At 41.5% G+C, this 16,363-nt stretch overlaps 1 protein-coding gene across 10 annotated transcripts in view; it reads left to right on the top strand.

Moving 5' to 3' along the window:
• RBM6 (RNA binding motif protein 6) overlaps window positions 1-16,363 on the top strand; it is a 105,565-nt gene that overhangs the window by 69,619 nt on the left and 19,583 nt on the right. For 9 of the 10 annotated variants that reach the window (XM_025916076.2, XM_086698170.1, XM_086698172.1 and 6 more), the window contains one exon: window positions 13,212-13,286. In XM_025916076.2, coding sequence (XP_025771861.1) covers window positions 13,212-13,286 — 75 coding nt within the window. Of the gene's footprint in view, window positions 1-12,086; window positions 12,254-13,211; window positions 13,287-16,363 lie in introns of all 10 variants that reach the window. The other variant, XM_086698177.1, reaches the window with a different exon arrangement.

Genomic DNA, 16,363 nt, shown 5'->3' with positions numbered 1-16,363 from the left:
AGAGCCTGGAGCCTGTTTCCGATTCTGTGTCTCCCTCTCTCTCTGCCCCTCCCCGGTTCATGCTCTGTCTCTCTCTGTCCCAAATAAATAAATAAACGTTGAAAAAAAAATTAAAAAAAAAAAAAAAAAAAAAAACAAAGGGCCACTCAGGTTAGAAGAATGGTAGTACCTTAAACAGAAATAAAGCATGTGGAAAAGGAAGGCATTTGGGAGGCAGGGATGAAGATGAGTGTTTTAGATATATTGAGCGTGAGGTGACATCAGAACCTTATAAGACTGAAGCATAGCAGAAAAATCGTGAGGTTTTTCCATTGCCATGTTTTGTTCCACTACGTAACTAGTTTATTCTACAGCTTTCTCTTTATTTCATAATCTTATGTTTTTTGAGCAAAATACCTACCTCTGTCTATCCCAGGTAATTTCTTTATTTTTTAAATTTTTATCCCGTGTGTGTGTGTGTGTGTGTGTGCGTGTGTGTGCACATGTGCGCACAAGTGCTGGAGGGGGACACGGGGTGGAGTGGGGGGAGAGAGAGGGAGGAAGGGAGGGAACATGAGTCTTGAGTAGGCTCCATGCTCAGTATGGAGCCTGACGCAAGGCTCGATCCCACAACCCTGGGATCATGATGGAGCCAAAATCAAGAGTCAGATGCTCAACCAACTGAGCCACCCAGGCACCCTGTCACCCTATCACCAGTAATTTCTAAAAGCATCTGTACCAATTAGGATTAGATTGGCTTAAATGAGTTTCTTTCTTTCTAATGTAAATGAAGTCTAAGCTATCCAGGCTTTCTTCTGTGGTTTCATGGTCCTCAGAGACCCAGACTCCTTCAGTCATGTAGCCCTATCATCCTCAACATATGACCACTTTAAGATGGTTTTTTTCTTTTTAGTATAGTTTTTTATTAAATATCTACATGCCATAGAAATTAATTGAAAACTACCGAAGAAAGTGCAAAATCACTTAATAACTGGTTTTTTGCACCTCGGTCTGTATGAGAAACTCTTATAAGCAAGAAGAAGGTATCTACTAAGTACTTATTACAATACTTACTGCACTGAGCACTTTTGAGAACAAGAAGAAATTCTTTAACTCTGAAGACTGTTTTATATCTTGTTCATAGATTTGTTAAGCCAAAGTGATGGCTTCAAGATGGCTGCTTGAGTGCTAGCCACCACTTTGACTTGCCAACCAATAGGAAAGAAGCAGGAATGAAAGTGGACATGCCCCCCCCTTCCCCTTTAAGAATACTGCCTGGACTTTGCACACACTATTATTTATGTCCAGGTGATTAGAATTTAGTCATGGCCACACTTAACTGAAGGGAGCTCTGGGAGACTTTATTTCAGGTAACCATGTGCTCAGTTGAAAATCAAGGGTTTGCTTCCAAGGAAAAGGAAGCAAATAGGCATTGGGAGACTCCTTGAAGTCTCTTAATTATCCAGAGTAAGAACCAAACTCCAAATTCTTCCAGGTTACAGAATTTTGTTTCTCCAAACCTTAATTATCCTTATAATAATAAAAAATATATTAAATAATAAAATATATTTAATAAATTTAATTTAAAATGTACATTTCTGTTCTTGTATTCTTTTTTTTTTTTTTTTTTTTTTTTTTTTTAATGTTTATTCATCTTTGAGAGGGAGACAGAGCGAGAGGGAGACAGAATCCAAAGCAGACTCCAGGTACCGAGCTGTCAGCCCAGAGCCCGACACGGGGCTGGAACTCAACAAACCGTGAGATCATGACCTGAGCCACACACTTAACCAACTAAGCCACCCAGGCGCCACTCTGTTCTTGTACTCTTTAAAAAACATGTAGACTTGGGGCACCTAGTCTATGTGCTCAGTCAGTTAAGTGTCTGACTCTTGCTTTTGGCTCAGGTCATGATCTCACCGTTTGCGAGTTCAAGCCCCACATTGGGCTCTGTGCTGAGTGCAGAGCCTGCTTGGGATTCTCTCTCTCCATCTCTACCCCTTCCCTGCTCAAGCTCACGCTCTCTCTCTCTCAAACTAAATAAATAATCTTTAAAAAATTTTTTAAAAACCCACATAGACTGATAGCTAGTAGCTATAGCATATGCTACGGAATAGACCATTGTTGGAATCAATGTCTAAAGTTTGAATTTAAAAAAAAAAAGAGTTTGAGGGGAGGGTGGGTGATGGGTATTGAGGGCACCTTTTGGGATGAGCACAGGTGTTGTATGGAAACCAATTTGACAATAAACATATATTGGGGAAAAAAAAGTTTGAATGTAAGATCGGTAGATCCAGAAGCTAGAAAAGTTGCAGTGTGATAAAAACCATGTTTTACCTTGGCAGCTTTGGATGTAGTTTTTCTACATGAGTTCTTCTGAGTCTTAGATTTATTATAAATATACAGGATTAAAGAGGATAGAAGCAGAATGCCTCTGAAAGCACCAGCATTTCTGCTAGGCCTTTCTTAGCAAGAAGAAGAGTATATGTTGATCTTAACTTATTTCTGGGCTTTTTTACTTTTCTTAAGTGTAGTCCTCTCTGGGTCACATCCAACTTTGCCTATTATATGTGCTGCTCACAGTGCACTTTATACCTGGTGAACCATCAGCACGGTTGACCTCTGAGCATAAACTTTCTCATTTCCTTCTGTCTGTCTTCACTTCCAGCAGTGTCGAAGAACTCTTTCCATTCTGTAATTTTCCTCTAAGAATTTCAGATAGAGATATGGTTTCCCATTTGTTTATTGTCTTTGTGCTTTAAAACATAATCTCCACGAGAGCATCATTAGGTTTTGTTCACTACTGAACTAGTCTAGTCACCACCATGCCTAGTCAGCTGTGAGAAAATATTTTTGTGGATTAAGAATACATATCCTATTCTGGTTAATGTTTTTTGGGGATGAGGAGGTGGTAGGGAAAGGATAAAGGCATTTTTTAAATCTACAAACCTCTAGAAGTCTTCCCACAAGAAGAAATAATCTCAGTACATTGAGTTGAAGTCTTTTGGAGAGGAGCCAGCCACGTGTTATAATGTTGACCATCTTCTTGAACCTCAGATTGGTTTGTATTGCTTAACACATCACTTTTCAACGGGCCAGAACATGAAGTTGGAACTATCTTAGAAAATCTAGGTGTGCAGGCTATTGTGTGTAATAGAAACCTCAAGATGCTTCCGTTTTTTGTTTTTTTTTTTCTTTTCCTAAAGAAGATCTTTTACTGAGACCTATTTAAAACATTTCAGTCTTTAATTCAAATAAACTTCAACTCAGCTGAATGGCTAATCTAGGTAAAGGCTTCATCGTGACAAGAATACACCCCACCCAAAACAATAATAATAATAATAATTCCCAGGGCATCTGGGTGGCTCAGTCGGTTAAGCGTCCGACTTCAGCTCAGGTCATGATCTCGCGGTCTGTGATTTCGAGCCCTGCGTCGGGCTCTGGGCTGATGGCTCAGAGCCTGGAGCTTGCTTCCGATTCTGTGTCTCCCTCTCTCTCTGCCCCTCCCCTGTTTATGCTCTGTCTCTGTCTCAAAAATAAATAAACGTTAAAAAAATAATAATTTAAAAAAAAATAATTCCCCACCTACAAAGACATTAAAGTAGGTTCCTGACTAAAGAGGCCTCCTAACGCTGCTCAAGGATGGCCCTTTTTAAATATTTCTTTCCCAGTTTTTATTTATTTTTTCTTTTTTTCTTTTTTAATGTTTATTTTTGAGAGAGAGTGCACGAGCAGGGGAAGGGCAGAGAGAGAGAGGGAGACACAGAATCCAAAGCAGTCTCCAGGCTCTGAGCTGTCAGCACAGAGCCGATATGGGGCTCGAACTTATGAACTGTGAGATCATGACCTGAGCTGAAGTCAGATGCTTAACTGACTGAGCTGCCCAGGCGCCGCCCCCCCCACCCTCCCCGCTTTTTTTTGTTTTAATGTTTATTTCTTTTGAGAGAGAAAGCATGCATGCAAGCAGGGGAGGGACGGAGAGATTGAGAGAGAATCCCAAGCAGGCTCCATGTTCAGCGCAGAGTCTGACATGGGGCTCAGTCTCACAACTGACCTGAGTTGAAATCAAGAGTCAGACACTTAACCAGCTGAACCACCCAGGGGCCCCTCTTCCCAGTTTTTCTTATAAAAAAGAGAAATTTTCAATTATATGATCACTTGGTTAATTTTGACAACCTTTATTTATTTTTAAATGTTTATTTTGAGAGAGAGAGAGCATGTAAGCGTGAGAGGACCAGAAAGAGAGGAAGAGAGAGAATCCCAAGCAGGCTTCATATTCAACTCAGAGCTGTATGTGAGGTTCTTTCCTACACCCATGAGATCATGACCTGAGCCAAAACCAAGAGTCAGAAAGCCCAACCTACTGAGCCACCCAGGCGCCCCAATTTTGATCTCCTTTAAACAGGTATAAAGGATGCCTTTTATTTATTTATTTTTTTAATGTTTATTTATTCTTGAGAGAGAGACAGTGCATGAGTGGGAGAGGGGCAGAGAGAGAGGGAGACATAGAATCTGAAGAAGGCTTCAGGCTCTGAACTATTAGTACAGAGTTGGACGCTTAACCGACTGAGCCACCCAAGCTCCCCAGGATGCCTTTTAATACACTGGATAGTATATTTTAGCTCTGAGGGTGTTTAAAGGTGTTCAAGGGTTAAGGCTGTATTAGATTCTCAGAGCATACAAGTCTGATCAGGGAGAGTTTCTTGATTGCTGAGAGCTCTGCCTTTGTAGCACTTGGCAGCAACTCTAGCTGAGACATTGTTAGAGACCTCTTGGGTTTGTGTTCTCTCAAATTCATAGATTACCTGAGATTTCTGCCCTGTGCAGAGATCATTCCCTCATTCTCAGTGTGTACCTGCTGCAGTAGCAGCTATTATATAGCTCAGTAAATGTTGCTTCCTCAGTGGTCTAACTTGTTTTTTTTGTTGTTGTTGTTGTTTTTTTATGTTTATTTATTTTTGAGACAGAGACAGAGCATGAACGGGGGAGGGCCAGAGAGAGGGAGACACAAAATCTGAAGCAGGCTCCAGGCTCTGAGCTGCCAGCACAGAGCCCGACGCGGGGCTCGAACTCACAAGCTATGAGATCGTGACCTGAGCCGAAGTCGGACGCTTAACCAACTGAGCCACCCAGGCGCCCCAAACTCAGTGGTCTAATTTGACTTGAGCTTGCCTTACATGTGAAAAGCCACCCCTCGTTTTTATTACGAACTGAAGTGAAGTTTGATAATTCTGTTATTTGCAAGTGAAAATGAGTAGACCGAAAAGGATTAGGCACTTAATCATTTGTCCCGTTGGACCTTTTCTGACGCAGAGCTTCCATTCTTAGTCTTATAGCAGCTGTCAAGAGTGGCATTGGGTCTGTAGCGCTTTTTTTTTTTTTTTTTTAATTTTTTTTTTTTTTCAACGTTTATTTTTTTATTTTTGGGACAGAGAGAGACAGAGCATGAACGGGGGAGGGGCAGAGAGAGAGGGAGACACAGAATCGGAAACAGGCTCCAGGCTCTGAGCCATCAGCCCAGAGCCCGACGCGGGGCTCGAACTCCCGGACCACGAGATCGTGACCTGGCTGAAGTTGGACGCTTAACCGACTGCGCCACCCAGGCGCCCCCTTTTTTTTTTTAATTGTTTGTTTGTTGTTGTTGTTGTTTTCTTTAGTAATCTCTATACCCAACATGGGTCTGGCTCAAACTCACAGTCCCAAGATCAGGAGTCGCATATTATTCCAGCTGAGCCAGCCTGATTCTGTACCTTGGATCTGTAGCTTTTTGCCTAAGAAAAAAAGAATGGTGGGTGTTTACCGACCTAAAGTGGCAATTGAACATTGTGTATTCACAAGTCTGACACTGTATTTTATTCATCTTTTCAGGACATTGTTTCTGCAGAAAGTATGTCAGCAGGGCTTTCTGAAATGTCTGAGCAAGGACACTGAAAGCAAAGAGACTAATAGAGACAGTCTTCAAGAAGCTAAGGTTCTTGGGTGGGAGGTAGCAGTAGAAATAATGTTTTCAATGGGAGGCCGGAAGAAGAGCTGCTGGCTCTTTGGGGGATACCTGGGAAACACTGTAGCCTTCATGGTCGCCTCAGGGTGTGATCTGCAGTGTCTTAAGACTTGTGGGCCGGGGCGCCTGGGTGGCGCAGTCGGTTAAGCGTCCGACTTCACCCAGGTCACGATCTCGCGGTCCGTGAGTTCGAGCCCCGCGTCGGGCTCTGGGCTGATGGCTCAGAGCCTGGAACCTGTTTCCGATTCTGTGTCTCCCTCTCTCTCTGCCCCTCCCCCGTTCATGCTCTGTCTCTCTCTGTCCCAAAAATAAATAAACGTTGGAAAAAAAAAAAAAAAAAAAAAAGACTTGTGGGCCTCTCTTGGCTTTTCCTTCCACCTCCCAGCATGAGCTCTGCATACAGAAAAAGAAATGAGAAGTGTTTTGATTATGTCACTCAGTAAACAAAATAAGAAACTTTACATTTACCACAATGATTTTAGAAACTCCCTTTTACTTCCCCTACAGTGACTTGATTTAGAGCCCTAGACATTGAAGCATAACTATATGTTTAATTTAGGGTCCACTTTTTGCAGAGAAATGAGCAGGGGGGGGTTGAGCAATAGTCATCTCAGGATATGAAAGAGTGTTTATATATATAGTGTTCTGTTATTCAGCAGTGTGGGGAGAAAATGTCCCTAACTGCAGTAGGCAGAGAGCCCCTCTTTTATCTGGGACTAAAACCTCTGCTCTGCATACCTCACAATTTTTTTAGGGTTAATTGAGAAAATTGTTAGGAAGGAACAATCTGTATCTTGTTTCTGTATCTGTTCTACTTTATGAGTACTTTGATTTCATCACAATGCAATTGAAACCAAGTGAGAAAAAAAAGTGAAGGTTATAGAAACCTGAATTCTGAAGGGAATTCTGAGGATTATCAATAAGATCTGTTCCAATGTGATCTTCTACTTCCATTAAGAATTTTTTGGAAATAAGTTATTGATTAACCAGGGAAATTGTTTAAGTAGACTGAGGTCCTTATCAACATTGAATGAAATAATTACTTTAAAACATACACAATTCTAACAAAATGAAATTTTCAAAAATGTTTGCAGTTTAGTGGTTCACAATTATTCAGTTATTGTAAGTACCAGTTGCTGGATCTAGTAATAATTTCTTTAGAGCAATATGTTTGTGGTGAAGGAGTTTGCTGAGTGCCCCATCCATCTACCTGGTCTCAGCCTCTGCCAGGAGCCTCACCTTCTCCCAAGGAAAGAAAAGACTTTTGGCTGTTTTGATTATTTACTTATTTGCTTACTCATGTATTTGTTTTTATTTTGCATCTTTGTTTTTGACCCAGATGACTCTTAGGATAGGAGAGTTTTGTGGATCCCTTGGTAAGGAAGTCTTCCTTAAGTCTTCTGAGGAGCTAAGTTGTTGAATTACCTCCAAGACCGTAGATTACTGGTTTTCTTTCATAATTACAAGAGGCGTTTTCTAGAAGAACTGGGATCTTAAAAATACACCAAAGACTGGGGGGTGCCTGGGTGGCCCAGCCTGATTCTTGATTTCGGCTCGGGTCATGATCCAAGGGTCATGGGATCGAGCCCCGTGTTGGGCTCCTTGTGGAGCATGGAGCCTGCTTGAAATTCTCTCTCTCTCTCTCTCTCTCTCTCTCTCTCTCACTCTCTCTCTCTCTCTCACTCTCTCACCCCCCCTCTCTGTCTCTCTCTTTCTCTGTCTCCCTCTCCCTCCCGCCCCATGCCCCTGTTCCCCACCCATGCGCGCTCTCTCTCTCTCTCTCTCTCTCTCTCTTTATTTAAAAAAAAAAAAAAAAGCACCAAAGACTATCAGGGAATGGTGATGAAGGAGGTGGAATATGTTTTTAGCACCAGATACTTTTGCAATAATCAAGTTGCTCTATGTCAGGGCCTGGTCGAGAGTGTATTGTATTCCTGGTACAGAGTTCATCTTGAGACCCTGACTTTGCTGAGCCTGGTGGATTGGGCTGAGTGAAACACAGGCCAGCCATATTGCTTCAGAGAGCACAAATAAGGTTTTAGCAAGATGCTGGTTGTGTCCTCTTAGGAAATGATAAACTGGTCTGGTAGTGAAATGTAGATTTTAGGAAGCGTTTTAGAAAAAAAAATTGTGCTTACATCTAGACAAGAAAAGATATCAAGATGAAGTAGCAGCTGAGACTGCAATGTCTTCTTGCCCCTCAACTTTTTAGAAAAAACTTTTAATTTTTAAAGGTTTTATTTTTGTTTAAATAATCTCTGCACACAATGTGGGCTTCAGACTAACGCCCCTGAGATCAAGAGTCACATGCCCTACTTACTGAGCCAGCCAGGCACCCCAATCTTGTCCCTCAACTTTAAATTGGACCCTGAAGTGGGATTCTGTTTCCAGTGGAGATCCATCAGGGCCTCATCTCCTGGCTGCTCAGTGGGGCACTTAGACCCTGTTCTTTGAAAAGCCAGTGTAACAGAGGGTATGGAGATCACTGGACAGAACTCCTACAGAGTTGTCACAGAGCATTTCTTCTTTGAATTTCTACCTCTACTTACCTCCTTCCTCCCTTTCCTCCTTCTGTCTCATTTTGGTTTTGGCCTTTGGAAATACTAAGTTTTATAAAATGTTTGAACTAGAGCATATCCTTGCACTAGAAAAATTGATCCTGTCTGCTTTGCAAAAGATTTCTATAAAAACTACACTTTTATACTAAGGGGAATGACATACATCTGTTTTTAAACCGTTTTGTTCCTCTTGCTGTATTCTTTCTGTGGGACCATTTGATTGCTAGGTGGTTGAAACTGCTGGTAGCAGCTACTTACTACCAACTGTCTTTGTCTTAGGCTTGTGCCTAAAGTAATTGTAGTGCTTTAAGAACGTAAAGACCACTTGAGCAGGCCACTTGGGGGGGGGGGGGTTGGCAACACAGTCAGGAAGCAGGGTCTTTACGACAGTCTCTCTAGAAAGTCCCTACGGGGCCATTGCCTGCAAATTTCTTTAGACTTTATGCATCTTTTCATCAGAAGCCACCTTTCATGTGTCAACTATTATAAGATGGCTGACTCCCTGGAAGCTTAAAAACAAAGAAAAACAGTATGGCAAAAAGAAAACCCGACTTTTGGTTCTATATGTGTTGCTAACTAGCTCTGTAACCTTGGGCAAGCTGTTCCATGTATCCCAGCCATTCTTTCCCATGTGGAAATAAATTCTATATATGCCCTACTTGTGAGGATTGAGCAAGGTGACATTTATGAAGAATGCCTTTGTAAACTGTAATTGCCTTGTGAATAAAGATTACTATCTCTGATAAACAGTACCAGTTCTCAGCCACCAGTAACCTGATTTTCTCATCCTGTGTTTGGAAGAAGCACAAATCTACGAGGAGGGATTGCTGATGTTTCAGTGTGAGTTGTACACAAGGCTCACATACTTTCTCCCTGCCTTTTGATCCTGTCTCACTCCACGCTTTAACGGGATACGAGTTCTCCTGCACAGCCGCCATGCTGTCAGTACAGTGTGACTAGGACTGCACTTGTGTTGGAGATCTTCAACACACATGCCGAGCTGCTGGCCAGAAATGTTCTTCCCCTTCCCATGTGCTCTTGTACCTCCCCAGTACCTTAAGAATTCTTGGGGCTTGGTTATAAGCCAGGTGAACCATGTGGTAGATTCTTATTTAATTCTCTGACCCAAGTCCTTTCCACAGGTTGACAGTCACAAAATGAAGTTATGAATGAAGTCTCTGGGAGCAGCAGCTGAAAAAGGAAATGGAAATGATTGTGTTGAGTTCAGCAGCCCTCAGACCCAGAGTGTGCTCTTGTCTAGTGTCCCCGAGGTGGAGAATAAGGACTTGCTTTACTCTCCAGGAGTGCAGTTGTCTCTAGCTTCCTTCAGCTTCACGTTAAAACCCCTTGAGATTATAGTTAAGAACATCTCTAGATGACTTTGTCAAGTGAGGGCTTTGGTCTTAGAGAATTTTAGCAGGTTTTAATCTAATTTAAGCCCAGTCTAACACTACTGAGAAAGGAGGTGTCTTTGGTTTTACTTTCAAATGTAAAATTTGGCATTTCCTCTTCTTTGGGAGCCAGACATGGTTAGTTAGACTCGTGGTCTTCATGGTACCTTTGCCTGAGTAGCTTAATAATTAAAACTCAGTAATTCAAATGATGAATAAAAGCCCTAATGTGTGAAGATGGTAGATGATAGACAATTAAAAGTAGACAACCAAAAAGTGATGAAATCATTTTTAATGACTTATTATTTTTTACTTATTAATATTTAAATTTTTACTAACTCAACTCCCCACAGCTTGCTTCCTTAGGAGACACTGGCAGATTTGTACGCAGTCTGAAGAAAGGGCCTGGCCACAGGATAGGGAGGGGTATAGTGTATATCACACCTGTGCTTGGTATATTTGGGCAGACTAAGTGTGATAGCAGCTGGGGAATCAATCCTAGATAAACCTGATTGTTCTCATTCACATGATTTCTGTGTCTGTTTATTCTTATTAAAACAATTGGCTGTTCTTCAATAGTGATGTTAAAACCATTTCATATTCTTTAGCAGTGGTCTCCTCTGGCAGCTTTATGTCTTGCCGTGTGCAGGTTGAAAAGAAAGAGTCGTCCTAGCTGTAGAGGACTCTGAGGAATTGGGAATCATTGCCTTTGTAACACATGAGGTGAAGGCAGTCTTCCTAAAGTTGATATGCTAATAGTGCTCCTGGCAGGAGGAGTTTCCTACCCTGGACAGAAAGTCATCCGTGATTCCTGGAGTCACATGTTTGTTACCCTGGAAGTATAAAGGCTCTTTGCCTTAGAAATTCCTGAATCTACTGATGCCTCAAGTGGTAAAATCAAAATTTGCAATTGACTGTATTCACAGTAGTGCCTTGTTCTGCAGCACCGTTCACTCTTCGAATGGCAACCCACACATTTTGTGGATTGGGTGTACAGATGCACACTACGACAGCAGTACCTCCCTCCGGAGCCACTGTGTGCTAAGCACTTCAGTCTTCCAGGGATGGTTGGATCCATTTAGTCTTTTGTTCATTCCCCAAGTGCTTAAGTTCCTTTTCTATACCAAGTACTGCACTTGGTACGATAATAAAAGGCCAGCAGGATTTAGCCTGGACACTAAGATCTGGCCCAGCAATTGACAACTAACATTAAGTGCTATCATGAAGATATAGGTTCTGATGTGTGGTGACCATTTCCTGTGAAAGCTTTAGTCTTTTAGTAGATTGAAATGGGTTGTGAAATATTATATTAACCTGTCAAGCAAATGAGGTGAAGCGAGTGGCATTTTGACCTTGTCTAGTCTCACCTGCTGATTCTAGTCCTTTTTTAGCACTTAGGAGTTGAAATACATTTATTGAGCCCTCACTGTATTCCATTCTAAGCTCTTTACATGTATTAATTTACTTAATCTTCATAACCACCTTATGAAATAGGTACTGTTATCCCTACTTTACAAATGAGGAAACTAAAGAACATGGAAATTAAGGTCCTTGTTAAAGGTCATGAGGTAGAGGCAGGATTCAGATTTAGGGAACCTGATCCAGAGTCCATATTCTTAAATGATGTGATACACTGCCTCTGGGTGGAAGGGTACCATCTTGACCAACCTCCTGTATGGGTAGAGCTTGGCAGAGTGATAGTTCCCTGACCCTCTGTGCCTGCAGAGTTTTGCTCTTTCCTGGATTGGTTTCTGAGAGCAGATTGCGTGTGCCTAATACAGAACAAGAGTTGATGAATGCTGCAGGAGGTCCCTTATCTACAGCCCCACATGTGAATCTGGCTCTACCTTTCACCATCTGGATGACCTTGACTCTGAGCATGTTTCCTCATCTGTAAAGTGGAGATAATGTTATTTTATGGGATCATTTAGGGGATTAAATAAAATAACATACTTAACAGTTCCTGGCTCTGAGTAAATGCCTAATAAACGTTAGCAAATTTTTATTGCCATCATCCTCTAACCTTGAGAACGAGCCAAGAAACAATTTCTCAGAGACCAGATTCTAGGACCTAGGTAGGTGGGCAGGTTTCCTTTGGTTTTGACAAGACAATAATTTTATTCTATGTATTTCTCTTGACTCTTTTGGTGTGAAAAGCAGAGAGGTAAAGCATTATTTGACAGATGTATGGATTCAAGCAAGAAACTGAGGTCCAATTGCAAAGAAATGCCTTGTAGAACTCAGAGCCCTGTCTGAGGAGACACAGAGGACCCTAGAGGGCGGAGAATGAACACAGCGCAGGGGCTAGTTCCAGAGTCGCATTCTCGGTTAGTTCACTTACCAGTGTGGGTGAGGGTCTCTTGTCAGTAGGCAGAGATTTTTTTCCTCTACTCTAACACGTGTCTGCTGGCTAGTGTTTATTAAAACTTAACTTTTTCTTAATATGAAATAGAATTTGTGACTTTTCTAAAATGCAGAGGCAAAGGAACTCTGTTAACTGCAGGCTTACTGATCCCCTTTCCCCACCTGTTCCTGTGCCAGACTTCCCCAAAGTGCTTATTTGCCAATGGTTGCTCCTCAGATCTCATGGCTAGCTCACTCCATAGGCTCCAAGCCAGAGTGATGCTGCTGCCACCACTGCCGCCAACACCTCTGCTGCCACCACCAGCCATTCAGGTTCCTGCCATAAGGATGTGACCTGCCGTGAAGCTTTCACCTTTCTCCTTTCTGCCTGTCATTGGGGTTGTGCCTCTTTTCCTGGTGCTTTTGCCATGCGGCCAGTGTTCCAAAGAAAGTTTTCAGGCACCAAAGTTAAGAGCCCTACCTACCTCTCCCAAGGAGATTTTTGAGTTAGCCATGGAAAAGAAGACAATTGAGAGGGCTCCTGTGCCTCTGTGCTGCAGAAGGAAGAGTTTGCTTCTTGATAGTGTGCTAGCGCCAAGCCAGGTGGGGGAGACTTGCTGGGATTCATGTGAAAGTGCACTACATGACCTCTGGAGAAGTAGACTGGGCCTATCCTGCCCAAGGACAGCACCCTGACCCACAGGAGCCAAGGCCGAAGACTGATATCACCTTCTGCCACGCCCTTTCCTTAAGCTTAAGCTTAAGCTTGCTCTGCCACACTGCCCCAAGTCTGTGGCTTAAAACAGCCATTTCCTTTTGTTGATGAATAGGCCACTCTTTGTAAAATGTTTCAGCTTGGGGACTGGAAAGGCGGTCTGTGCCTTCCTGTCTCTCTGTTTCTCTGAGGGTTGACGTTGATGGCTTCTGTCTTTGTCTTCACAGGGAACTCTAATGATCCATGACAAAGAGGTCATCCTTGAGTATATATCAGGCCCGGACTTTTGGTACTGCAAACGGGTAAGTGCCTGGAACTCTGTTCCTTAGAAGTAAAGATCCAGCATCATAGCTCCTCCGTGTCTCCAGGAGTGCTATCTGGTAGTATGCATTGCTGAGCACTGAGCTCTTCTGCCTTAGTTCAGATGAACTGAGGGTCAGAGCAAGGTCAGCCACCATTCCTGCTTCCCAGGCTGCTGTCTGTGGCCATAGAGGGTTCTGGGTCTATTGGCCTGTTGGAGGCACCTTCTCAAGGGACATATGCCATGCTTTTCTATTGATGATGAACTGAAAGCAGTGCCTTGACTTTCAACCTCTCCTTGGTTACCCTTCCTGGGGGTGGTTACAGGGGAATTAGTGTTTTGAAAGGCTGGTTCTGTGGGAGTTATATATTTTTTGGATATTAAAAGGTTTCCAAGGATATGGAACTTTAGGTACTGTGGCATCATACCTCTGTTAAACTCTAATATTCTTCTTGAAAGGCATATTTAAAGATTTTAGGCCATACTCTTCTTAGAAGTCTAGCCAGATTGTAAATGAGCATGAAAATAAAATTTGTCATTTTTCATTGCTGCTTAGTTTCAAAAATAATTGTGAAAAATTTACAAAGTTTCAGGGTGTCTGGGTGCCTCAGTCAGTTAAGCAGCCAACTCTTGATTTTGGCTCAGATCACAATCTCACGGTTTGTGAGTTGGAGCCCTACATCGGGCTCTGTGCTAACAGTGCAGAGCCGGCTTGGGATTCTCTCTCTCTCCTGCTCTCATGTGCATGTGCACTCTCTCTTTCTCTCTCTCTTTCTCAAAATGAATAAACTTTTTTAAAAAGTTACAAAGTTCCTGAACCAGGATTCATTAAAAAGTTCATTATAGAACTTGGTAAAATTCAGTAAAAACTTTAGTTTGACATTTTGTTAATCTCAGTGAAATATAATTTGAATAGCTGTGGTTGTCATCGACCAAAGTATCATATTTCATGATATACTACTTTATGGTGTCATTTTATGAAAACATTTAACTTTTTCAAAAATTGTGATAAAATACACATTAAATTTATCATTTTAACCATTTTAAAACATATAATTCAGTGGCATTAAGTACATTCACAATGTTGTACAACCGTCAACACTATCTAGTTCTAGAACTTTTTCCATAACCTCAGAAAGAAACCCTGTATCTATTAGCAGTCACTCCTCATTCTCTTTTTCCTCACTTCCTAGGAAACCACTAATCTACTTTCTAGCTCTGTGGATTTGCCTATTCCAGATATTTCATCTAAGTGGAATCATATAATATGTGGTCTTTTGTGTCTGCCTTCAAACTCAGCATGTTGTCAAGGTTTATCCATGCTGTGGATCAGTACCTCATTCATTTCTAGGCCGAATAATTATTATCTGGCTATACCACATTTTGTTTATCCATTCATCAGTTTATGGACATTTGGGTTGTTTCCACATCTTGTCTATTGTGAATAAGACTGCTGTGAATATTCATTCATGTGCAGGTTTTTGCTTGAACACACATTTTCAGTTATTTGGGTATATACCCAGGAATTGTCAGGTCATATGTTACTTTTATGTTTTAACTCTTTGAGGAATCAACAAACTGTTTTCTATAGACGGCATCTGCACCATTTTACATGCCCACCCTCAATAAATGAGAGTTCCAATTTCTGCACAGTTCTTGCCAACATTTGTAATTTTTAATCCCCTTTTTAAAAAAGATTATTTTTAAGTAATTTCTACACCCAAAGTGGGGCTCTAAATCACAACCCCAAGATCAAGAGTCAGACACTCTACCAACTGAGCCTGCCAGGCACCCCAACCCTTATTTGATAAACAGCCATCCTGGTTGGTGTGAAATAATATCTCATGATTTTAACTTGCGTTTCCCTGTGACTAATGATGTTGAGCATCTTTTTTATGTGCTTATTGCCACTTATATATCTTCTTTGGAGAAATGTTTATTCAAGTCCTTTGCCCATTTTTAATGAGTTGTCTTTTTGTTATTAAGTTGTGAAAGTTATTTATATATTTTGGATATAAAACCCTTATCAGATATGTGATTTGCAAATATGTTCTCCCATCCTGTGTGTTGTCTTTGACTTTCTATTTTTTTTTTATTATTTATTTATTATTTTTTTTATTTATTCATGAGAGAGAGTGCAGACAAGCAGGAGCAAGGGAGAGGGACAGAGGGAGAGAGAGAATCTTAAGCAGGCTCCACACTCAGCACAGAGCCTGATGCGTGGCTTGATCATGGGTGTCCTGGGAAGCTGAAGTCAAGAGTTGGATGCTCAACTGACTGAGCCACCCAGATGCCCCTGTCTTTCCCTTTCTTATAGTGTTTTTTGCATAAAAATTGTGATAAAGTCTAGTTCAGCTGTTTTTTCTTTTGTTGTTTGTCTTTTGGTATCATGAAACCATTGTCAAATCCAAGGTGATGAAGATTTACCCCTGTTTTCTTCTGAGAATTTTATAGTTTTGGCTTTTATATTTAGATGTTTCATCTGTTTTGAGTTAATTTTTGTTCATGCTGTGCAGCTTCATTCTTTGGCATGTGGGTATCCAGTCGTCCCAGCAGCATTTATTTAATCACAATTCTTTTCCTATTGAGTGGTCTTGCACTCTTGTTGGAAATCAGTCGACAGGGGTCTATAGGTTGATTTCTATCGACACTCAATTTTATTCTTTTGATCTATATTTTTTTCCTTATGCTAGTACCATGCTGTTTTGATTATTTTAGCTCTGTAGTAAATTTTGGAATTGATAAGTATGTCCTTCAGCTTTGTTCCTTTTTTTCTTTTTTTTTTTAGAGTTAGAGAAAGCACATGAGCAGGGAAGGGGCGGAGCAGGCGGGGTGGACAGAGGATCTGAAGCAGACCCTACTCTGACAGAGAGCCCGATGTAGCACTTGAACTCATGAGCCATGAGATCATGACCTGGGCCAAAGCTGGACGCTTAACCAGTTGAGCCACCCAGGCACCCGATCTTTGTTCTTTCTTAAAATTGTTTTGGCTAGGGGCACCTGGGTGGCTCAGTTAAGCAGCCAACTCTTTTTTTTTTTTTTTTTCCAACGTTTATTTATTTTTTGGGACAGAGAGAG

Source organism: Puma concolor, chromosome A2 (assembly GCF_028749965.1).
Source record: "Puma concolor isolate L17-30 chromosome A2, mPumCon1.1.hap2, whole genome shotgun sequence".
Taxonomy (NCBI): Eukaryota; Metazoa; Chordata; class Mammalia; order Carnivora; family Felidae; genus Puma; species Puma concolor.
This window is presented reverse-complemented; position numbering and strand designations above follow the sequence as displayed.